Below are 26,032 nucleotides of genomic sequence, written 5' to 3'. Positions count from 1 at the left end.
TAAATAGATTTGTGTCACTTTTTTGTGGGTTAATATTTAGTTTGCTGCATTATGGTAGTATCTTTTTCATTTGTAAAATAAAGTTGATGGAATTAGTTTCATAATTTCTGAAATTTTATTCCAGCGCTAGTGTTTTACAGATCAAGAAAGAAAATATTGCTGTTCCATTTTACTTCTCAAGCTGTTGCTTACATTCTGATTGTTGCTGAAGATATTGAGATAATATTAGCCCTAATGACGTTGCTACAATTTGTTAATAAAAGTGTGGGGAATATAAAGATATATAATACCTGACCCTTGGTCTCAAGGAGTATCTGTAGTATCCAGACCTTAAATTGGCTCAGTAATTTTATTTTGCATAAATGAATAAACTTGAAAATTTAAAGGAAAATTTTAAATCTCTGCTTTTCTGTGTTCTGACTTTTCTAATGTTTAATAAATAAAATAGCTTGTCAGGACTTTCTTCATTCTTTGTAACCCTAGAGAGAATCTTCTCTCAGAATCTTCTGCACACAGGAGGTTTAAGCCACGCAGCTAGCTTTGTGGTAGAGTTAGACTAAGATCTTGACTTCTTGACTCCCTGATTCTTTACTTTCTGCCATACTCTGCTGCAGTAGTGCTTCATTAGTGATTCTTCATGAGGTAAATTGGGCAAAGAAAGAAGGGTGAAAATAAGGTTCAGGAGGCATCTGTTAACTCTGATCAATATCTGGCCCAGCTCTCTTGTTTCTGTCTCTGGTTGGTGGGCTGGGAGTTGCCCAGCCCTCAGTACTGGCTGGAGCTGGATGGGTTACGTGAATTTGCGTTGCAGTATCACCTTGCCTAACGTAGATTGGTTATTCTCCATCTTCACACCTTCCCCCTGAAAAAACCTTTAAAACTAGAATTTCTAATGGGAATTTGTTTTGTACCTATCACTGGTATATTAAAAGAAATATATTCACTTCCTTTTTTTTCCCCCATCAGATTTTTTTTTTTTTTTTTTTTTGCTGTACGTGGGCCTCTCACTGTTGTGGCCTCTACCGTTGCAGAGCACAGGCTCCGGACGCGCAGGCTCAGCGGCCATGGCTCACGGGCCCAGCCGCTCTGCGGCATGTGGGATCCTCCCAGACTGGGGCACGAACCCGTGTCCCCTGCATCGGCAGGTGGACTCTCAACCACTGTGCCACCAGGGAAGCCCCCCCCCATCAGATTTTAAACGTTGAGTTCTTAGATATGTGCTCTAAAGTGATTGAGTTTTATGAAATACTGGAGAACATGTAAAACACTTATAAATAGTTGTAAAATAAGAGTCTGTAGCTACCGTTTTGCCAACATGTGCAGTGTGTCCAGGCAGTATTTTAAGCTTTGAGTATATATTGTATCATTTGTCCCTCATGCTTAAATTAAATGAGGTTTTGCCCTCACTTTAGGAAGGGTTTAGAGAGGTTGAGTAACTTGCATGCAGTCACACAGCTAAGAGTTGGTGGAGTTGGGATTCAAACTCAGGGTCATCTGACTTACTTTTTTATGTTTAGGATTTTATAGTTAATTTTTTTAAACTTATTTTAAAAATAAAATCCTTAACAGATTCTTTTTTTTTTTTTTTTTTTGCTACACCAGTACTCTGGTGTAGCATACTGGCTTTCTCTCTCCCCATTTGTGGAAAACTTGCAGCCTAGGTCTAATTTGTTAGAGGTATACCCTGGGATAGAATCTGCTGATTGAGTAAAGCATATTTAAATGATAAAGAGAGAGGTGTGGTAGATTCTCTTGTTCTGCTCTTGTTCCCTCTCTAGAGAGCTTTGATAGCTGAGAATTAGGCTGACCTATGAGGGGTCATATGTGGTGGAATTATATTGAAAGAATAGCTTACTGTACTTTGTACTGTAGGAACAGCATTTTCCCTGTGGTACCTGCAGTTAGCAATGGCTGTTTTCTTTTGAAAAGCATTAGTTGGTCTCTTTGTTGGAGTTTACTCCATATTATGAAGTCAGATATTACTGATTTCCAATGACTGTTGTACAGTACTTATATTTCATTTTTTCATACTTATATTTCATATTACATAACCTGTCTTAAGACAGCTGTTTTACTTTGAAGATTCCATCGCGTATCTTCCTAGTCATTTAAATGTAGGATATACATGCACTGTTACCCCACATAAGTTTTGAGAGTTGACCCCAAAAGCTTTGGAGTAAATAGGGTAGGTATAAAATTTTAGTACATTCTCTTTAGCCTTTCTTTTTTTCCTGATTCACTTGCAGAGCAAGTAGCTTCATCTCCTCCTACTTCCTTCCTTGCTGTCTGTAGAGCAGAGGCCTACCCAGCTGCCTGTTTTTGTATGGTCCAGGGCACCACTCTAGCGTTGTGAGCCTTGGAGAGCTAGCTGGGGTGCTCCCTTCTGTCCCATTCTCCCCTTTATTCCAAGTGTTTGCCTCTCTGGCCAGTAGCCGTGCCTCACTGCTGCCCAGGGCTTGCTCAGGTGCCCTACATGTTGGTTTTTCTGCTTGGCAATGGCTTGGCAGTGAATGGTGTAATCTCACACCGGAACTTGGAGACTCAGCAAATTGCCCTCTCTCCTGCCAGCTGTACCAGCCGCCCAAGCTGAGATGGCTGGACTCTCTGGCAGGAGAGAAGGGCGTGCCGATATTTGAGTGTCACTGGGGCAGAGAGTGAAACGGACTGTATTAGCCACCACTCACCTCCCTCCCCTGGGCTTCTTGCCACCAGACTGGATCCTCTTCCCTCGGAGAAGTCTCCAGCTAATGGCAATTAGATAACTGTGTACTTAGTGTACCCACCATCTGAGATGGCCCAACCCAGGTAAAAAGCACACAGGGCAGGGCAGAAGTTTTCTCTCTTGTTATAACAAGTACCTACATTTTATCCTTGATTTTGCCTTTTTTTTGGCAAAGCCTAGAATAGCCCTTTTCAGCAAAAGTGTGCCAGTCCCTGCTCTATAGCCCTGTCGGCCTCCTTGCACATTGTTGCCTCAGGGTCTTGGTACTTGCTAGTCTCTCCTTATGGACACGTTCTTTGGTAGCTCCTGTTCATTCCCCAAACAGAGAGTCTCAGGTTTTACTTTTCAGAGATTAAAAAAAGTTGCCTTTTAAAAACTTTGCATTTTACTGATTCATTTGTTTGGAGCTAGCAATGAAACTGAGCAAATAGACCCAGTTTCTGTTACAATCCTTTGAGAGAAAAGACGTTAAACAAAGTCCCGCAAATAAATATATTACCAACTGTGGTAAGTTCTGTGAAGGAAAAATTCAGGGGCCTAAGATTATAAATGGAGAGGGGAACTAATTTAGAAAAGGAGTGAGATTGAGTGCCTCTATCGTTTCTGCCACCACCGTGGATCATCTGTTTACTGGATTACTGCAATAGCTTCCTGACTTGTCTCTACTTCTGCCCTGGCACACCTGCAAGTCAGTTTTCTACATAGCAGCCAGGGTGACTCTGTGAAAATGGATTAGCTCGTGTTACTCTTGTCCAAACCCTCTGGATGGTTCCTCCTCTTACTCTATAGTAGAAGCCAAAAGTCTTGCAAGTTGCACCCAAGGCATCATTACTTCCTTGATTTAATCTCCCACTATTTTCTCCAGTGCTCGCTCTCTGGCCATATGCCTCCTTATCATGGCAGAGATCTTTTCAGACATACTCTGGTCTCAGCTTTTTGGCACTTGCTCTTCCCTTGACTGGTAATGCTTTTCCCTCACATCCCATCACTTCCTTCATGCCCTCTCTATTATTCTTGATTGTTAAAAAAAAAATTTATTTATTTTATTTATTTACTTTTGGCTGCCTTGGGTCTTCGTTGCTGCACATGGGCTTTCTCCAGTTGTGGCAAGTGAGGGCTACTCTTTGTTGCGGTGCGCGGGCTTCTCATTGTGGTGGCTTGTCTTGTTGCGGAGCACGGGCTCTAGGTGCACGGGCTTCAGTAGTTGTGGCACATGGGCTCAGTAGTTGTGGCTTGTGGGCTCTAGAGTGCAGGCTCAGTAGTTGTGGCACATGGGCTTAGTTGCTCCGCGGCATGTGGGATCTTCCCGGACCAGGGCTTGAACCCGTGTCCCCTTCTTTGGCAGGTGGATTCTTAACCACTGCACCACCAGGGGAGTCCCCATGATGTTTTAAAATTTTTCATTTTTTACTTTTATGTAGTCAAATGACCATGTTATCTGAAAAAACTACAGCCTTCTCACCTCACCCCATACACATACCTTATCTCTCTCACTTCTTTAAGTGCCATTGCACTTAGCCCTATCTACTTTACTACATTTTTATTTTATCTTGTTTTGTATCCCCCTCAAAAAGTAAGCTTTACAAGGGTGCAAATTTTTAAATGCTTATGTTCTGCTGAATTCCTATGTCCTAGAACTGTGTTTGGTGCATAGTAAACCTGTAGTATATTTTTGTTGAATGAGTGAATGAATGAGGACAAGAAAAATGGGAAATTGTGATGGGAAAATTTCCAGGTATGGGGGAAAAAAATGGGTGAGGGCCCTGAGCCAGGAGAGAGCATAGAATTTTAGTGCCTAGAATGTGTAGTGAATATTCTGAGTTGAGGCTGGAGAGTTGAATGATGAATGATGTCAAAAGTTCTGGATGTAATTATAAGTATAATGGGAATGCAAGAATACTCTCCTACATGACCACAGTACAGCTTTCAAAATCAGGAAATTAACATTGATTGAATATTACCATTTAATCTACAAAACTCATTCAGATTTTGCTGATTTTCCCGATAATGTTGTTTACAGGTCCAGGATCTAATCCCAGATCTTGCATTGCATTTAATTGCCTTTTTAGTCTCCTTCAATCTGGAATAGTTCCTCAGTTTTTCCTTGCCGTTCACAATGTTGGCATTTTTGAAGAGTACAGGCTACTTACTTTGTAGAATGTCCCTCAATAAGGGCTTGCCTCATATTTTCTTGTGTTTTATGCATTTTGGGGCTCTAGTACCACCCAAGTGATGCTGTGTTCTTTTTAGTGCATATTAGGAAAAACACGAGGTTGATTTGTCCCATTGCTGATAATGTTTAACTTTTACCAGTTTGTTAAGATGCTGTCTGCCAGATTTTTTGGCCTTACAATTAATAAGTTATACTAATTAGTATTTTGTGGGAAGGTACTTTGTGACTTTGTAATATCCTGTTTCCATCAAACTTTCGTGTTTTAGCTTCCATTAATGATTTTACCTGAATCAGATATTATATTATGAAAGATGCCAAATGGTGACTTTTCTCACTTCATTGTTTCTTCTAGATTTATTAGTTGGCATTGTACAGTAAGGTAGAGCTTTCCCTATTCACCTGTTTTGTTTACTTTAGAATGGTGTTTTTATTTTCCTTAGTGGGTTATGATTTGTTATTTATTTGAATTATTCTGGACTTGGCTAGTAGGAGCTGCTTAAAGCTAGTTCCTGTGTTCTTCTGACATATCCTCATTTTTTGAGTCCTTAACTTCCTAGCATAGCTAGATGTTTAAGGCTTGGCGCTTGAATTTTCTCAGCTGCAGCCATGGAGCCAGCAATTTCTCTAAGGACTGGCTCCGTTTAATGCATTGTACTATTTATCTGGCCTCTAGGTGTGCTTATTGCTACTTAGGTATTATTGCTTCTAGGACCTCTCAGCGTATACACTTAGGAAATACACACACACATTTATACCTCTTTTGTATCTGTATTCCATTGTATTAAAAAATGAGTTCACACTGTTACCTCCAGTTCCAATCCAAAGCCAGCGTTTCTTCTAGCTGTCCGCCTTCCCATGTTTGTAACTCCTTTCTCTGGTAGTTAGAAGCCTGACTCCCATTATCTTCATTGTATTTACCTAATTGCTCAATTCTTCCTCTATGTAACCAAACTTGTGGCCATGGCAGCCCCAAACTTGATCTCTGACATGTTGCTCCCACCCCTCTGGAAAACTTGGCCTCAGAAATAACAATTGCAAAGAGCCATGGTGATGGGGGTGCAGGAGCAGGGAGGTGATAAGGGAAGGAAGAAAGATTACAGGCCAGTTAGAAAGCTTGGCCTTGGACACCCCCCCCAACCCCCTGGCTAGCTCCGAGGTCAGCCTGATAGGGGAAGACTCCCTCATGTTTGATAATCATTCTGGCTGCTGTGTAGAGAACACATTGAAGAGAATGAGAAAGGAGAAGAGGAGACAGGGCGACTGGCTAGGGAACTTTTGGATTAGTTTACTTTCAAGGGAGAGTGGAAGTGTTGACTGTGTAGCAGTGGTGGAGATGGACAGGAGAGGACATACCCAAATCATATGGGAAAGTTGGTAAACCTGTTTTTAATCAGTAGTTTACCAGAGGTGTTAATCTGCCCAATGGATATAAAGTTATCTTAATAAGAAATAGTATTTTAAGATATACATTAGTTATCTAGGCAGATATTAGTTTGCTTTTAGCCAGTAATAGTTGATAAGTATTTTTCTTTGGTGGTAAGAGTTTTTTTTGACAGTTTTTTCATTGCATGCATTTTAGATACAGGTTTACACATTAAAAGACTGCATGAGACTTCCCTGGTGGTGCAGTGGATAAGGTGCTGTGCTCCCAATGCAGGGGGCCTGGATTCGATCCCTGGTCAGGGAACTAGATCCCACATGCATGCCGCAGCTAAGACCCGGTGCAACCAAATAAATAAATAAATAAAAAAGACTACGTTAATTAACTTTAAAATGGCTGATTGAAATCTGATTTGTGGGCCACTCAGAGTTAACACGTATAATTTTAGTATACTCCAGTTGTATTTACATAAATGTGTGTAATATTTAGCTTTGGTAATTTAAAATTTTGACCGATTTTTATATTTAATTAATTAATTAATTATTTTTTAAGGTTCTTTTTTTCTTTGTGTTTTATTGAGATATAATTGACACATAGCACTGTATAAGTTTAAGGTGTACAGCATAATGGTTTGACTTATATGCGTCACGAAATGATGACCACAATAAGTTTAGTGAGTATCCATCATCTCATATAGATACAATATTAAAGAAATAGAAAAAATTTTCTTTTCCCTGTGATGAGAACTCTTAGGATTTACTCTCTTAACTTTCATACAGAACACACAGCAGTGTTCATTATACTTATCATGTTGTACTTGACAGTCCCTAGTACTTACTTATCTTGTAACTGGAAGTTTGTACCTTTTGACTGCCTTCATCTAGTTCCCACTCCCCTCAGCCCCCCACCTCTGGTAACCACACATCTGATCTCTGTTTCTGTGTTTGCTTTTGGAATATAATTGACCTACAACACTGTGTTAGTTTCTGTCACACAACATAGTGATTTGATATTTTGGTACATTTCAAAATAATCACCACAAGTCTAGCTGCCATCTATCACCATACAAAGATATTACATAATTATTGACCATATTCCCCACATTGTACATTCCATATTCGTAACTCATTTATTTTGCAACAGAACATTTATACCTCTTAATCTCCTATGCAGTAAGGAAAAGACAGCCTCTTCAATAAATGGTGTTGGGAAAACTGGACTACTTTCTCACACCATGCACAAAAATAAATTCAAAATGGATTAAAGACTTTTAAATGTAAGACTTGAAACCATAAAACTTCTGCAAGAAAACATAGTACGCTGTTTGACATGAGTCTTTGTAATACTTTTTTGAATATGTCTCCTCAGTCAAGGGAAACAAAAACAAAAATAAACAAATTTGCTTTGTTTTTTAGATACTATGATCAGATCTGTTCCATTGAACCCAAATTCCCATTTTCTGAAAACCAGGTAAGTCATTAATTTTAATTTATTTTAAAGTTATATGATAATGGTAAATCACTCATTTCCTCCTACCCATGGTATTTTATTAAAATAAATGGTGTCTCTTCACTATCCCTAGGTTTTAATGAGACTTTTAAAATACAAATTAGAAACTTTTAAGCCCATTGTAAAGAGTCTCTTGGAAATTCTATTCATGCCATTCCTTAGTCACTTCTGGGCTCATTTAGTGCATTGGACTGCATTTTTTTTCCTTGCAGTTTTTAATCAATAGGATCTTTTGACTAATATAATCTGTGGTGCCCTTTCCTTTGGTTTTTACAGAATAAAGAAGGAAACTGTATGATTCAGGAAGTACTAATCTCATTTTATGTGCTTTAAAAATTATTTGCATAAGTTATATTTGCATATGATTTTGCAGATACTATGATTAGATGTTACACTATAAGAATGTCAATCTTACTTTCTCTTAAAGGCTAGATATTGAAAATGCTGATGATTTCTTACAGTTTTATTTGGGAGACTTGTTAATTTGTGTGGCATTTCTAAATTTTAAAATAGTTTGTACAAAATACTTTAAACATTCTTGTACTAAAGTTTTTACAAGTCAAATAATATGGTAAGATTTGCTTTAAAATATTCCAGGAGAAAAAGTATGTGTGTAGTGGGGTTGGGGTTGGGAAGTGAGGGTAGATGAACCAAGAAGGGCAAAAGGCTAAAACTGCTGATGGGGGTATGGGAGTTCCTTGTGTTATTCTCTCTAGTTTTGTGTGTATTGAAAATTTCTCTAATCTAGAATTGAAAAATTTTGTATTGGATTGCAATACATAATTTTAAAGAGGCTAAGTTCTTTTTAACCTTCATGTGTGGAATATTTTAGAGTAGAGTGAGATGCAGTTTTTAATTAAGTAAACTTTTTATTCGTGTACAACATACATACATAAAAGTGAACAGTATCATGTGTATAGCTTGAATCTTCAGAAAGTGAATATATATGTATAACCACCACCCAGATCAAGAAATAAAATATTGTCTCATTTTATCCTGGAAAGGTAACCATTCTCCTACTTTTGTCATAATGGAATAGTTTTAAATTTTATCCTCTGGGAAACCTGTAGAGCTTACTTCGTTGCCTTTACTTCTCTTGGCTTATTTGATGATCGTTTATTAAGTATCTGTTCTGTTCAGGCCATTGTGTGTTTGTAAAGATGAGTAAGATTGTATTTTTTGAAGAAGACAATATGTATTCAGTTACTGAGGCGGAATGACCATTTGAAATATCCTAGTGCCAGTATCTTACTTTCAAAAAAGAAAATTTTATGGTCCACAAAAAGGAAAAAGAATTGGTTGGTTAGAGAAGATAGTATTTTAGATGGGTTGAAGCTTTTGTCCTTTTCTTCACTGGATTTTTCTTTGAAAGAGACTTAATATTTAATGAGATCCAGGAAGGTAACATGAACTTCTTTTCTTTTTTTCCTCTTTTTATCAAGATCTGCTTGACATTTACCTGGAAGGATGCTTTTGATAAAGGTTCACTTTTTGGAGGATCTGTAAAATTGGGTATGTAATTTTTAAATAAAAAATGATAGGAAATTTGTTCTAAATACTTTGTATTGTTTTAGGTTTCTAAAATTGCTCTCCTAACGACTCTTTGTAAATAATAAAAATTTTTATGTTTTATTTTCTTTTTAACTTCAACTTTTAATGAAATTTCCAAATATTTATAGAGAGCCTACACCTTGCCAGGCACTGTCCTAGTTTTAAAAATGAATAAGATAGTTGTACTCAGTCAGGTTGGGAAGGTAGCTATCATTCTAAAATATTGTAGAGAGTATATTAGTCTGTGAACAAACTTCTGGGAGCATAGATGAGGAAGTAGTTAATTCTGCCTGTTTGAATGCAAGTGATGTTTGAGTGAGGCCTTGAAGGATGAATTTGGTTTTTCCAGGTAGAAAATAACATTACAGGTAGAATATTATAACTGAAAGTCACAAGGCTTTTTGATCTACCAGCTCATCCTGTTAACCTTTCTGTGTGTTAACTTTCTCCTCTGTGAAGTGAGGAATAGTACTGTGAAGTACTGTTTATTTCATTGGGTTCTTCTGTGGATTAAATGAGTGAATATGTGTAAAGTCCTTAGAACAAGGCTCAATAACTATTAGTTACAATCAATAATATTAGTATTATATTACATATGAAATACATATATATAATGTGTATGCATCATAGAATATATACTATATAATATTATATAACAATGTCATATAGTATGTTACTATATGTAATGCATATTGATATAATTATTGTTAAGGCTTGAAACCTTAGGTGAATTGGGGCTTATGGAGGGTGAAGACATTGGAGAGTAGATTGTGAAGAGCTGCAAGTGTACTGTGAATTTGTGCTCTTCCCTCTTATATGTTTATAGCTTATTGCACCCGGGCACTGTGGAAGGGGCTTTACACATATTATCTTAGTAAATTCCTTCTCAGCCCAATGAAGAAAGGCACTGTTATCACCAGTTGCACAAACTGGTTTAGAAAGATTAAGTGACTTTCCAAGATCATATGGCAAAGATTTAATGAAGCCAGATATAACTCCAGAAAGCCTAAGTCCAGAGACTAGAGAGAAACAGACAAGTTAGACTGGTGAGAGATGAAGAGATTTGACTAGGTGTAGTGTATGTGGGTCAAGGAACGGATGGGTTTGAGAGAGGGTTCAGAGATGAAACTGATGGATCTTCTGGCTGGCTGTCAGAAGAAAGAGTAGGAGTTGATGTTTGACTCTAAGGTTTGTAACTTGGTTTGACTTGTAGCTAATTATTCCTTTCAATAGACAGGTTGAGTTTGACTTTCCTGTGTTATATCTGGGTAGAAGTTTCTCCTTGGCATTTAGAAATAATATATTTAAAGCTCAAAAGAGGTCAAGATGTAGATTTGGGAAAAATTTTCATTAAATGATAATAAATTTATCTCCTCTGGTAGATTGTAGATTGGGAAAAATATGAAAGCCAAGCTAGGGAATACAACGTTCAGGGGTACGAGAAGAAGAGGTTCCTGGGAATGAGGTTGAGAAAAGACTTTCAAATCTCAGAGGAACCAGGGTAAAATAGAGACAATGGGATTGAATGCTGGAGGAGTTTCAGAGATTGTGTCCAGTGGTTCCCAAATCTGGCTGCATATTACAGTTACCTGGGGAGAATGTTAGAAATACAGATTATATCTTTACAGACAAAGATACAGGATGCCAGATGTGATAGGAGGACATTCCAGGGTGGGTCACTGGAATTGATATCTTTGAAAATACCTTCAGGTGACTCTGATGTCGAAATGTCATTGACAGAGTCATTGTGGCGGAGGTCAAGAAATAGAAGGTTGTAGAATTCACTGGATTTGGCAGAGAAAGTGTCACTGGGGCATGCTGAAGTCAGATTGCGTCACGTCGAGGGGTGGACTGGAAGTGAGGAAGTGCAAGCAGCATGTGTGGGTTGCTCACTTCAGAAAATATACAGTAAAGAGTTGGGGACAACGGGAGCGTTATGCTGAGAGGGAGCAAGGTCAAGAAAAGGACTTCTAGTGCTGTTGTGACAAGTTGTTTGGCTGAGAATAAGGAGCAGGTAGCAGGAGAACCAGGAGACACTTAAGTGAGATAGGTTAAGTTGATGAACTGAGGTCCTAGAGGAATTTGGACACACAAAAAATTGAGAGCATAAGTAGAGCAGGAGGTAGATCATCAAGGCATTTCTAGTAGCAAATATTGGGAATTAAATGTCCATCACTAATGTTTTGGTTAAATAAAGCACAGGCTGCCCATTCATTAGAATATTGTGTAATTTAGAATATTAAGAATGATAATGCAAATATATATTTGTTGACAAGTACATCTGTGTCCATTGAATATCCAATAAAAGGCCTGTTACAGGTGAGAGCTGCTGCCTTGAATTGATGTAACTCGGGCCCCCAGAGCTGGTCTCTTTGGAACACCTTTTGTATAGAAACCAGGGTGATTGCTGCTCCCTGGAGTTGTCCATTCCAGGCACCCTGAATATGGTATAGTGTACTATTTGTGAAAAATTGGGTATGTGGACATGTATGTACTTATTTGTCAAGATATTCACCAAAAATTAGTGGGTAACTCTGGGAGGATATTGAGTGATTTTTAATTTATTTTCTTTTGTGTGTGTGTGTGTGTGTTTAAACAATTGTTTGAATTTTAGAACAACTATTTTTATTTATAATCAAGCTGTTGTCATTTTGAAAAGCTTAATGAAAAAGAGCTCAGATAGAAAAATAAGAATGAAGTTCAATATTAAGAAAAAAGAGGGCTTCCCTGGTGGCGCAGTGGTTGGGAGTCCACCTGCTGAGGCAGGGGACACGGGTTTGTGCCCTGGTCCAGGAAGATCCCACATGCCGCGGAGCGGCTGGGCCCGTGAGCCATGGCCACTGAGCCTGCGCGTCCGGAGCCTGTGCTGCACAGCAGGAGAAGCCACAATGGTGAGAGGCCTGCGTACCGCAAAAAAGGAAAAAAAAAAAAAAAAAAGAGAAAAGAGCTCTTTGAAGGAAGGAGAGTTGAACATTTATTTTAAAAAACCCTGATTTTAACTTTAGATGTGATAGAAGAAATCATAAAGGAAAAAGATTTAATTACAAGAAAAAGTTTTCACAAGATCTCTTATACGTGAGAAATTCTCAAAATAAAATGACAGACAACAGCCTGGGATGATAATGTTTATAGGAAATATAATAGGCTGGCATATATATCTTATATATAGAAAGTTTACTTTTATCTGTTGCTTGGAGTATATTTCATTCTTCTTTAAGTCCACTGACTCTCTGTCATATATGCTGGATGAGTTGCTTCATATTTAGACTGTGACTTTCTTGTATGGCTCTGTGTGCGTGTGTGTGTGTTTTTAGAAGTTTTAATTGTTCCACCACCACACACATTCTGTGCTTTTATCATATTCTCAAGACTTTCCAAACTCTCTGTCTTATTATTTATCTCTCTGGACTCACCTTTTCCTGAGTGACTCTTCTGTTCCCTTTGGCCTTGTCTGTTTTCTTGCTTGAATCTGGACTGTTTGCTATCTAAATCTGCTATATAGCTATTATCCCTTAGTTTAGAGCCATTGTTTTCTGGATATTGTGTTTTCCTCTTTTGCTGGAATATACTCTTAAGTAACTTTCTCAGAAAAGGTCAAATTTCTGAATCTCTTCTTTGTGGAAATGTCTGTATTTTGCCCTCATGAATTTGGTTTGAAATTCTGCTTATGTCAGAAACCTTGGAGTCACTCTTGACATTGCTTCACTTCATTCCCCACATGCAGTGAATTCATCAGCAAATCCTATCAGATTTTCTTTTGAAAGATTTTAAAAATCCAGTCACTTCTCAGCACCTCTGCTCGTGCCATTATGGTCAGAGCCACCATCACCCCTCGCACCTATTGCAGCAGCTACCTGTCCTAATCTCTGGCCTCCACCAGTGCTGCTTCCCCACAGTCTGTTGTCCACCAGGCGGGCTGAATGTGTCTCTGTTCATAACTCTGTTGACTTCTTGCCTCACTCAGAGTAAAAGCTAAAGCTTTACAGCAGAGTTGGCTCTCTTACCTCCCTGACATCATTGCTTCCCATTTAGTACCTTGTTCTCCTTTTTTTTAAGCCATACTGGCTTTAATATATGTTGAATTAATTAGAATCATGTTTCTTCAGAACCTGAAGGCATTGTTCCCTTGCCTTTTACTATCCAGTGTTACTGATGAAAAGTCTGCTGAGTATTCTTTTGTAGGTGACCTGATCCTTTTTTCTTGGGAAGATTTTTACAATTTTCTCTAGAAATCTCAAAAGATCTAATTGGCTTTCATTTGGGGTATGGCATTTTATTGTTGGCCCTTTCAGTTTGAAAACTCATTATCTCCTTCCAGCCCTGGGAAATTTTCATACATTTCTTCAATAATTTCTTCTTCATTTTTTCCTCTCTTCTGTTCAGAATGCTGTATTAACTGATATTAGTTGTTCTGAGCTACTCACTCACAACTTTTACACGTTTCATTTTGTTTTCTCTTTATGGGCTGCGTAGATATTTTCTAACCTTTCTTTTGAAAAACTTTTAGCAATCAAGTTTTTAATTTCCAGGGGCTTTTTCTTATTCATGGATTGTTCTTTTTTAAATAACATCCTGTACTTGTGTATGGATGTACCATCTTTGAATCTCTTTAAGGATGTTAATGTGGATCTTTGAGATGTTTTCTGTTATTGGAATTGTTTACTCTGGGCTCAAATTTTTAGTTCACCTTGATCTTTACTTTGCTGCATGTTCTACTCATATCCTGGTTATTCTAGATTTTTAATACATTTATTTAAGAAAGTAGGTTAGAGTAGCTGGTGTGTATGTCTGCTTTACTTTATGGTGAGGAGGCTAGAATTAGGTTGGAGGCAAGCTAAAAGCCGACCATAATTACAAGGGAGACTACTGAAATGCTACATAACAAGGAGGGTTTTACTTTATGGCACTACTGTGTGGCACAAACACACAGCTGTAGTGTTGTTCTGATTTTCCTAAATGGTTTGCTCAGTATTTTTTGTAAGAAGCCTTCTGATTATTTTGCTTGGTGTTCAATACCTGGCACATTATGTAAGACCTTGAATGTCACTATGGTTGAATTTGTTCTTTTTTTAAGATTTTTTTGTGGTTAAAAAAAACCTGTAACATAAAATTTACTATCTTAACCAATTTTTAAAAATTCTTTTTTTTTTTTTGGCTGCACCACATGGCTTGCGGGATCTTAGTTCCCCAACCAGGGATCGAACCTGAGCCCCAGCAGTGAAAGCGCCGAGTCCTAATCACTGGACCGCCAGAGAATTCCCTGTCTTAACCAATATTAAGTGTACAGTTCAGAGGTGTTAAGTATATTCACATTGCTGTGAAACAGATCTCCAGAACTTTTTTGTTCTTGCAAATCTGAAACTCTGTACCCTTTAAACAACAACTCCCCTTTTCACCCTTTCCCCAGTACTTGGTAACCACCATTCTACTTTCTGTTTCTGTGAGTTTACCTACTTTAGACACCTCGTATGGGTGGGATCATAGAGTGTTTGTCTTTTTGTGACTAGCTTGCTTCACTTAGTATAATGTCCTCAAGGTTCATCCATGTTGTAGCATGAGACCTGATTTCCTTCCTTTTTTTTTTTTTTTTTTTTGCGGTATGCGGGCCCCTCACTGTTGTGGCCTCTCTCGTTGCGGAGTACAGGCTCCGGATGCGCAGGCTCAGCGGCCATGGCTCACGGGCCCAGCCGCTCCGCGGCATATGGGATCCTCCCGGACCGGGGCACGAACCCGTATCCCCTGCATCGGCAGGCGGACTCTCAACCACTGTGCCACCAGGGAGGCCCCCGGATTTCCTTCCTTTTTAAGGCTAATATTCCATTATAAGTGCACACCACATTTTGTTTCTGTTCATGAATCAGTGGACACTTGAGTTAACTTCCACCTTTTGGCTATTATGAATAATTCTGTTACAAACATGGGTGTACAAATATCTCTGAGACTGAGACCCTGCTTTCAGTTCTTTTGGATTTATGCCTTGAAGTGGAATTGTTGGATTATCTAGTAATTTTATTTCTTATTTTTTGAGGGACCTCCATACTGTTTTCTACATGGCTGCAACATTTTACATTCCCACTAACAGTACACAGTGGTCCTAATTTCTCCACATGCCTGCCAACAACTGTTATTTTCCATTTTGTTTGATAGTAGCTATCCCAGTGGATGTGAGGTGTGTAGATTCTTGGTTAGAATTGTATTTTAACCATATAATCTTCTCTACCTCTGAGAGATGTATTAGCTGGCCTTCCATGTCTCCTTTACGCTAGGAGGTGCTTGCATTGGCATAGGTTTGTAGTAGTGAGGAACTGGTTTGACTATCATGGGAAGATATCATTTTGAGAGAGGTGATGGAAAAATGGAAAGAATTTATTCTAATTGAATTTGAAATGACTTGAATGACTTTCATTTTGAATCTGACTAATAGCAGTGTGGACGTAAAGGGAAGGAAAGATTAATTTATTGATCCTTGAGTTTTAGGTGATGAGAATATTGTTGTGGAAATAGATGCCTGGCAGGGCAGCTAGGAATATGGGAGTGGTATTATGGGTCAGAAAACAGGTCTGGAAACTTGTTTTTGTGTGAGCCAGTGGGATAGAGGTCATAGTATTTCTCTTTGAAACATTCGTTTTCTTTAGAACAAAAATAATCTGATAAATTTTTCCTTCTCGATTTTTTTACAGCTCTTGCAAGCCTAGGATATGAAAAGAGCTGTGTGTTGTTCAATTGTGCAGCCTTAGCTAGCCAGATTGCAGCGGAACAGAACCTGGATAATGATGAAGGATTGAAAATTGCTGCTAAGCATTATCAGGTACGCAGAACAGTAGTTACTACGTAACCATCAACACTAAGTTGGATTAAATTGAAAATAATTTGCACAAAGCTGAGACCCGGGAGCTGTGAGAACAAAGAAGAGAAAGGGAAACCTCTCCCAGCAGCCTCAGAAGCAGCGGATTAAAGCTCCACAATCAACTTGATGTACCCTGCATCTGTGGAATACATGAATAGACAACAAATCATCCCAAATTGAGGAGCCAGGAGTCAGTACTGTGCCTCTGAGGTGGGAGAGCCAACTTCAGGACACTGGTCCACAAGAGACCTCCCAGCTCCACATAATATCAAACGGCGAAAATCTTCCAGAGATCTCCATCTCAACACCAGCACCCAGCTTCACTCAACGACCAGCAAGCTACAGTGCTGGACACCCTATGCCAAACAACTAGCAAGACAGGAACACAACGCCACCCATTAGCAGAGAGGTGGCCTAAAATCATAAAAAGTCTGCAGACACCCCAAAACACACCACCAGACGTGGACCTGCCCACCAGAAAGACAAGATCCAGCCTCATCCACCAGAACACAGGCACTAGTCCCCTCGACCAGGAAACCTACACAACCCACTAAACCAACCTTAGCCACTGGGGACAGACACCAAAAGCAACAGGAACTACGAACCTGCAGCCGGCAAAAAGGAGACCCCAAACACAGTAACATAAGCAAAATGAGAAGACAGAAAAACACACAGCAGGAGAAGGAGCAAGATAAAAACCCACCAGACCTAACAAATGAAGAGGTAATAGGCAGTCTATCTGAAAAAGAATTCAGAATAATGATAGTAAAGATGATCCAAAATCTTGGAAATAGAATAGACAAAATGCAAGAAACAGTTAACAAGGACCTAGTAGAACTAAAGATGAATCAAGCATCGATTAAAAACACAATAAATGAAATGAAAAATACTCTAGATGGGATCAATAGCAGAATAACTGAGGCAGAAGAACGGATAAGTGAGGTGGAAGATAAAATAGTGGAAATAACTAATGCAGAGCAAAATAAAGAGAAAAGAATGAAAAGAACAGAGGACAGTCTCAGAGACCTCTGGGACAACATTAAACGCACCAACATTCGAATTATAGGGGTTCCAGAAGAAGAAGAGAAAAAGAAAGGGACTGAGAAAATATTTGAAGAGATTATAGTTGAAAACTTCCCTAATATGGGAAAGGAAATAGTTAATCAAGTCCAAGAAGCACAGAGAGTCCCATACAGAATAAATCCAAGGAGAAATACGCCAAGACACATATTAATCAAACTGTCAAAAATTAAACACAAAGAAATCATATTAAAAGCAGCAAGGCAAAAACAACAAATAACACACAAGGGAATCCCCATCAGGATAACAGCTGATCTCTCAGCAGAAACTCTACAAGCCAGAAGGGAGTGGCAGGACATAATTAAAGTGATGAAGGAGAGAAACCTGCAACCAAGATTACTCTACCCAGCAAGGATCTCATTCAGATTTGATGGAGAAATTAAAACGTTTACAGACAAGCAAAAGCTGAGAGAGTTCAGCACCACCAAACCAGCTTTACAACAAATGCTAAAGGAACTTCTCTAGGCAAGAAACACAACAGAAGGAAAAGACCTACAATAACGAACCCAAAACAATTAAGAAAATGGGAATAGGAACATACATATCGATAATTACCTTAAATGTAAATGGACTAAACGCTCCCACCAAAAGACACAGATTGGCTGAATGGATACAAAAACAAGACCCATATATATGCTGTCTACAAGAGACCCACTTCAGACCTAGAGACACATACAGACTGAAAGTAAGGGGATGGAAAAAGATATTCCATGCAAATGGAAACCAAAAGAAAGCTGGAGTAGCAATTCTCATATCAGACAAAATAGACTTTAAAATAAAGACTACTAGAAGAGACAAAGAAGGACACTACATAATGATCAAGGGATCGATCCAAGAAGAAGATATAACAATTGTAAATATTTATGCACCCAACATAGGAGCACCTCAATACATAAGGCAAACACTAACAGCCATAAAAGGAGAAATCGACAGTAACACAATCATAGTAGGGGACTTTAACACCCCACTTTCACCAATGGACAGATCATCCAAAATGAAAATAAATAAGGAAACACAAGCTTTAAATGATACATTAAACAAGATGGACTTAATTGATATTTATAGGACATTCCATCCAAAAACAACAGAATACACATTTTTCTCAAGTGCTCATGGAACATTCTCCAGGATAGATCATATCTTGGGTCACAAATCAAGCCTTGGTAAATTTAAGAAAATTGAAATTGTATCAAGTATCTTTTCTGACCACAATGCTATGAGACTAGATATCAATTACAGGAAAAGAGCTATAAAAAATACAAACACATGGAGGCTAAACAATACATTACTTAATAACGAAGTGATCACTGAAGAAATCAAAGAGGAAATAAAAAAATACCTAGAAACAAATGACAATGGAGACACGACGACCCAAAACCTATGGGATGCAGCAAAAGCAGTTCTAAGAGGGAAGTTTATAGCAATACAATCCCACCTTAAGAAACAGGAAATATCTCGACTAAACAACCTAACCTTGCACCTAAAGCAATTAGAGAAAGAAGAACAAAAACATCCCAAAGTTAGCAGAAGGAAAGAAATCATAAAAATCAGATCAGAAATAAATGAAAAAGAAATGAAGGAAACAATAGCAAAGATCAATAAAACTAAAAGCTGGTTCTTTGAGAAGATAAACAAAATTGATAAACCATTAGCCAGACTCATCAAGAAAAAAAGGGAGAAGACTCAAATCAATAGAATTAGAAATGAAAAAGGAGAAGTAACAACTGACACTGCAGAAATACAAAAGATCGTGAGAGATTACTATAAGCAACTCTATGCCAATAAAATGGACAACCTGGAAGAAATGGACAAATTCTTAGAAATGCACAACCTGCCAAGACTGAATCAGGAAGAAATAGAACATATGAACAGACCAATCACAAGCACTGAAATTGAAACTGTGATAAAAAATCTTCCAACAAACAAAAGCCCAGGACCAGATGGCTTCACAGGCGAATTCTATCAAGCATTTAGAGAAGAGCTAACGCCTATCCTTCTCAAACTCTTCCAAAATATAGCAGAGGGAGGAACACTCCCAAACTCATTCTACGAGGCCACCATCACCTTGATACCAAAACCAGACAAGGATGTCACAAAGAAAGAAAACTACAGGCCAATATCACTGATGAACATAGATGCAAAAATCCTCAACAAAATACTAGCAAACAGAATCCAACAGCACATTAAAAGGATCATACACCATGATCAAGTGGGGTTTATCCCAGGAATGCAAGGATTCTTCAATATACGCAAATCAATCAACGTGATACACCATATTAACAAATTGAAGGAGAAAAACCATATGATCATCTCAATAGATGCAGAGAAAGCTTTCGACAAAATTCAACACCCATTCATGATAAAAACCCTGCAGAAAGTAGGCATAGAGGGAACTTTCCTCAACATAATAAAGGCCATATATGACAAACCCACAGCCAGCATCGTCCTCAATGGTGAAAAACTGAAACCATTTCCACTAAGATCAGGAACAAGACAAGGTTGCCCACTCTCACCACTCTTATTCAACATAGTTTTGGAAGTTTTAGCCACAGCAATCAGAGAAGAAAAGCAAATAAAAGGAATCCAAATTGGAAAAGAAGAAGTAAAGCTGTCACTGTTTGCAGATGACATGATACTATACATAGAGAATCCTAAAGATGCTACCAGAAAACTACTAGAGCTAATCAATGAATTTGGTAAAGTTGCAGGATACAAAATTAATGCACAGAAATCTCTGGCATTCCTATATACTAATGATGAAAAATCTGAAAGTGAAATCAAGGAAACACTCCCATTTACCATTGCAACAAAAAGAATAAAATATCTAGGAATAAACCTACCTAAGGAGACAAAAGACCTGTATGCAGAAAATTATAAGACACTGATGAAAGAAATTAAAGATGATACAAATAGATGGAGAGATGTACCATGTTCTTGGATTGGAAGAATCAACATTGTGAAAATGACTCTACTACCCAAAGCAATCTACAGATTCAATGCAATCCCTATCAAAATACCACTGGCATTTTTCACAGAACTAGAACAAAAAATTTCACAATTTGTATGGAAACACAAAAGACCCCGAATAGCCAAAGCAATCTTGAGAACGAAAAATGGAGCTGGAGGAATCAGGCTCCCTGACTTCAGACTATACTACAAAGCTGCAGTAATCAAGACAGTATGGTACTGGCACAGAAACAGAAAGATAGATCAATGGAACAGGATAGAAAGCCCAGAGATAAACCCACGGACATATGGTCACCTTATCTTTGATAAAGGAGGCAGGAATGTACAGTGGAGAAAGGACAGTCTCTTCAATAAGTGGTGTTGGGAAAACTGGACAGGGACATGTAAAAGTATGAGATTCGATCACTCCCTAACACCATACACAAAAATAAGCTCAAAATGGATTAAAGACCTAAATGTAAGGCCAGACACTATCAAACTCTTAGAGGAAAACATAGGCAGAACACTCTATGACATAAATCACAGCAAGATCCTTTTTGACCCACCTCCTAGAGAAATGGAAATAAAGACAAAAATAAACACATGGGACCTAATGAAACTTAAAAGCTTTTGCACAGCAAAGGAAACCATAAACAAGACCAAAAGACAACCCTCAGAATGGGAGAAAATATTTGCAAATGAAGCAACTGACAAAGGATTAATCTCCAAAATTTATAAGCAGCTCATGCAGCTCAATAACAAAAAAACAAACAACCCAATCCAAAAATGGGCAGAAGACCTAAATAGACATTTCTCCACAGAAGATATACAGACTGCCAACAAACACATGAAAGGATGCTCAACATCTTTACTAATTAGAGAAATGCAAATCAAAACTACAATGAGATATCATCTCACGCCAGTCAGAATGGCCATCATCAAAAAATCTAGAAACAATAAATGCTGGAGAGGGTGTGGAAAAAAGGGAACACTCTTGCACTGCTGGTGGGAATGTGAATTGGTACAGCCACTATGGAGAACGGTATGGAGGTTCCTTAAAAAACTACAAATAGAACTACCATATGACCCTGCAATCCCACTACTGGGCATATACCCTGAGAAAACCATAATTCAAAAAGAGACATGTACCAAAATGTTCATAGCAGCCCTATTTACAATAGCCCGGAGATGGAAACAACCTAAGTGTCCATCATCGGATGAATGGGTAAAGAAGATGTGGCACATACATACAATGGAATATTACTCAGCCATAAAAAGAAATGAAATTGAACTATTTGTAATGAGGTGGATGGACCTAGAGTCTGTCATACAGAGTGAAGTAAGTCAGAAAGAGAAAGACAAATACTGTATGCTGACACATATATATGGAATTTAAGAAAAAAAAAAAGGTCATGAAGAACATAGGGGTAAGACAGGAATAAAGACACAGACCTACTAGAGAATGGACTTGAGGATATGGGGAGGGGGAAGGGTAAGCTGTGACAAAGTGAAAGAGCGGCATGGACATATATACACTACCAAACGTAAGGTAGATAGCTAGTGGGAAGCAGCCGCATAGCACAGGGAGATCAGCTCGGTGCTTTGTGACCGCCTGGAGGGGTGGGATAGGGAGGGTGGGAGGGAGACGCAAAAGGGAGGGGATATGGGAACATATGTATACATATAACTGATTAAATTTGTGATAAAGCAAAAAATAAAAAAAAAAAAAAATAATAATAATAATAAAATAGATGATAAAAGTGAAAAAAAAAAAAAAAAAAAAAAAAAAAAAAAAAAAAAAGATGTTATTGAGGATATCATTTATTACATTGCACAGCCCCTTCTTTTAGATGAAACTTGAATTTATTTGGGAGGGGAGTGCTTGATACTTAGAATAGTTACTCTGCTTATTAATTATCTTCATTTTGCTTATACCTGATTTCTGTCATTGTGGAACTGATTATATTTCCATTTTCCCATTGGCTGTTAGAAAGTTTAGAAAAAAAAAAAAAAAAAAAAAAAAAAAAAAAAAAAAAAAAAAAAAAAAAAAAAAAAAGAAAATAATTTGCATTTAGGTTTATAAATGTTTCTTTACACACAGATGCTTTCTTGAAAAATAATGTACTTTTTAATGAATTGATACATATTTTTGAAGCCCTTAGATAAACTACTTACTTGTGGACCCAGCTCTGTTTTTCCTCACCATTGTATACCCAGCACCTAGCACAGTGCCTGGCACATAATAAAGGCTCAGTAGATGTTGGGAGAACAAATGATTAAATGTTTTGAGTTGAAATCCTTGGCAAGTCCCTTTTAAATAAATGACCTCATTTAAAATATTTGTATGTTGTTTTTATGTAATTTTTCTTAGACACACTAAAAATGTTTACCAGTATCACAAAAATTAAGACCTCTTGGCAAGAAATTTTTAACTCTGAGCTTGTGGAGAGGTCATAGTTAAATGTGGTCAGATGTGTAATGTTCTTAAGTTAGCTAAATTTAGATTTTAGATACAATCATTTACTAATATGGCATATTATTTGGTGGCAGTATGTTATTTACTTAGCTTTTCTTTTTTCAATTTAAAAAACAGTAAGTGATTATTGTTAAGTGATATCTATAATTATGTTTTCATGTTTTATATTCCTTTATAATTTACAGAGTATGTTGATGTTCACATAAACTTTTTGATGCATGTTATATAATGCCATTTTCATTTTACAGACAAGGAGACTAAAGGACGGAAGTGTTAATAAAGTGGTAGATTGGGGTTTCAGGTGTTCTGATTCCAAATTTTATGGAATTCCAAATGCTTCTTATACTGTCCCTCATGGCTCTGGAATTTGCTTGTCTCAGCGGTAGAGTTTGATCTTTCCCATTGTTTAAGTTTAGAAGAGAGGTGAAGAATGCTGCTCTAAGAAAGAGAGAGGAAAATGTACTTTAAGCACACAACATGCTCCCAATTTTAGATGGGCACAGATGACAAGCATGGTGCATATACCTTTCCTTTGTGAGGCTATAAATGGCAAATATTTTAAAATGTGAAAGTGAAGTAAAATTTTATTTAATTTTCCATTCATTGTAACTCCATTAGTTGGCATGTGAAATGTTAGAGGGCATTCTGAATTACTGAGGATATGTTCCATTCTGTGAGTCACCTCTGTGATTCACAGCAGGATCCCCTACTGTGATGGAAAGAGATCCTAGATCCCTGTCTGGGCTGTTTGCTGCCAAGAAGCTCTGGGCCCTTGGCTAAGTGCTTTGAACTCTGTAGGTCTCCAGTCTATATTTGTGAATGAGAGACTGGATCCCTTGCAGTTCTAGTCTGTGATTCTGTGAGTTTACTAAGCAAGTCAGCTGATCACTCCTTGGAGACATTCTAGTTTTATGATACTTCATGACTGCAGCAATCATTGATGTTTACTTCAGTACAGTTAACCTTGAGTTAGCTCTGTGTAGTGTAGCTGCATAACCCCCAGCATGTTTAAAAAAAAAAATTATTTGTTTGGTTGCACTGGGTGTTAGTTGTGGCTCCAGGGCTCCTTCATTGTGTCACATGGGCTCCTTAGTTGTGGCATGTGAACTCTTAGTTACGGCATGTATGTGGGATCTAGTTCCCTGACTAGGGATCGAACCCAGGCCCCCTGCATTGGGAGTGCAGAGTCTTATCCACTGCACTACCAGGGAGGTGCCCCCCAGCACTTTTTAATCCCAGACTGCCACCTTTCTTTTTCCCAGGGTTATTTATTTCATAAAAGCAAAGTTATTTTAGCGTTAACCTCAGTGAAATATAATTGAGAAGAAAAATCTGATGGGAAACATTTCAGCAGGGAGCTCTGAAAGCCAAATAAAAAATCTGTAGCAATGGATAGTCATGCTGTTCCTCAGAGGACTAGGTATCAGTACTATTTAAGGCTTCCCCTAAGTATGGCATGTTTAATTATTTGAGAGATGAATTTGGGACCAAAGCAAGAGCATTTCAGGACTAAAAACATTTTAATAATGTTTTATCCCTGCCTTTGTTCTCATGTTAGTTTTGTTTTTTTTTTTTAATTTTTTTTTATTAGTTTCTGCTTTATAACAAAGTGAATCAGTCATACATACACATCTGTTCCCACATCCCTTCCCTCATGCATCTCCCTCCCTCCCACCCTCCCCATCCCACCCCTCCAGGCGGTCACAAAGCACCGAGCTGATCTCCCTGTGCTCTGCGGTTGCTTCCCACTATCTATCTACCTTACGTTTGGTAGTGTATATATGTCCATGCCTCTCTTTCGCTTTGTCACAGCTTACCCTTCCCCCTCCCTCATGTTAGTTTTGTGGAAGTATTTCTAAAAAGTTTAATCAATTTGTCCCATCAGTTTACTTTGTTTGTTACTGCACTTGACTTTAATGTACGTTAAATTTCTTGTTATTCTATAGTGTTTTAGAAAACTGTCCTTATTGTCTGTAGGTCAGATGTAAGTGGTTTTGTGTGTAGCAGTAGAAAATTGTCTTGCTGAATTCTTACAGATTTAAAAGAAATTCTTTTCTTTCCTCTAGTTTGCTAGTGGTGCCTTTTTGCATATTAAAGAGACGGTTTTATCGGCCTTGAATAGAGAGCCTACTGTGGACATATCTCCAGATACCGTTGGGACTCTCAGTCTTATCATGCTGGCACAGGCCCAAGAAGTATTTTTTTTAAAAGCCACAAGAGGTAATTCCAGTTTGTCCTATATTTTGTTGCATGTGAAAAGAAGTGACAGGCTTTTAAAATAAGAAGGTGATTGTAATATGTTCAACACAGAACTTTCATCTTTGAATTTGACCCACGGATTATTGAAAATTTTCAGCTTTCCTTTTCTGACCTTAAGGTGGTACAAATGCACATTTAAGAATGTAGGCTGTGTTTGAAGTCTTTTGTGAAATATATAATTACTGTCTTAAAACACTGAACTCTAGAATAGTATTTATATAGGTTTGTAATATGTCAAAAATTCGTTCATTCAGCAAATAAGTATTGGGTACAACTGTGTGCCAATCCCTGTGATAGGCTCTAGATAGAGTTAGCAGACAAACAAGATTTCTGTTTTCTGGAAGCTTACAATTTATTTTGGGGGAGGTGATAAACAAATTAAGTAGCCAAGGTAATTTTAGAGAGAGATAATTGCTATGAAGAAAATAAGATGTGATAATGACTGGTGGTCTGGCCGTTGGGTAAGTATGTAGGGGGAGTCATGCTATTTTAGATTCATCATTCAAGAAGAGTTTCTTTGAGGAGGTCTTGTTTAAACCAGACTTAACTGATAAGAAGGAGCCATCCAGGCAGAGTCCCTGGTCCTGTGAATGAGGGAATAAGAGCAGTTCTTTTAAGGCATGTGAGTTAGTATGAGAGATTAGAATAAGACTGAATATGTAAGTACAGAGAAATTGAAAATAAGGGAGCAGTCCATCAGTTGGAAGCTAAATGAACTGGAAAAGTTTTTCTTTTAAAATAACAGCTTATATTGAGGTAGAATTCATAAACAATAAAATTTACCCTTTTAAAGTATACAATTCGTTAGTTTTCAGTGTATTCAGAGTTTTTTTTTTTTTTTTTTTTTTTTTTTTTTTTTTTTGTGGTACGCGGGCCTCTCACTGTTGTGGCCTCTCCCGTTGCGGAGCACAGGCTCCGGATGCGCAGGCTCAGCAGCCATGGCTCACGGGCCCAGCCGCTCCGCGGCATATGGGATCCTCCCAGACCGGGGCACGAACCCGTATCCCCTGCATCGGCAGGCGGACTCTCAACCACTGCGCCACCAGGGAGGCCCGTATTCAGAGTTTTGCAACAATTACCACTATCTT

General features: G+C 38.1%; 1 protein-coding gene across 3 annotated transcripts in view; it reads left to right on the top strand.

Moving 5' to 3' along the window:
- Nucleotides 1-26,032, top strand: part of PDCD6IP (programmed cell death 6 interacting protein) — a gene marked incomplete at its 5' end in the record, with an annotated part of 66,889 nt that overhangs the window by 5,089 nt on the left and 35,768 nt on the right. For all 3 annotated transcript variants that reach the window (XM_079713920.1, XM_079713921.1, XM_079713919.1), the window contains 4 exons: nt 7,692-7,746; nt 9,228-9,297; nt 16,017-16,144; nt 24,752-24,905. In XM_079713920.1, coding sequence (XP_079570046.1) covers nt 7,692-7,746; nt 9,228-9,297; nt 16,017-16,144; nt 24,752-24,905 — 407 coding nt within the window. The remainder of the gene's footprint in view (nt 1-7,691; nt 7,747-9,227; nt 9,298-16,016; nt 16,145-24,751; nt 24,906-26,032) is intronic.

Source organism: Hyperoodon ampullatus (genome assembly GCF_949752795.1).
Source record: "Hyperoodon ampullatus genome assembly, chromosome: 10".
Taxonomy (NCBI): domain Eukaryota; kingdom Metazoa; phylum Chordata; class Mammalia; order Artiodactyla; family Ziphiidae; genus Hyperoodon; species Hyperoodon ampullatus.
The sequence above is the reverse complement of the archived record's forward strand: the minus strand, read 5'-3'. Positions and strand labels throughout refer to the sequence as shown.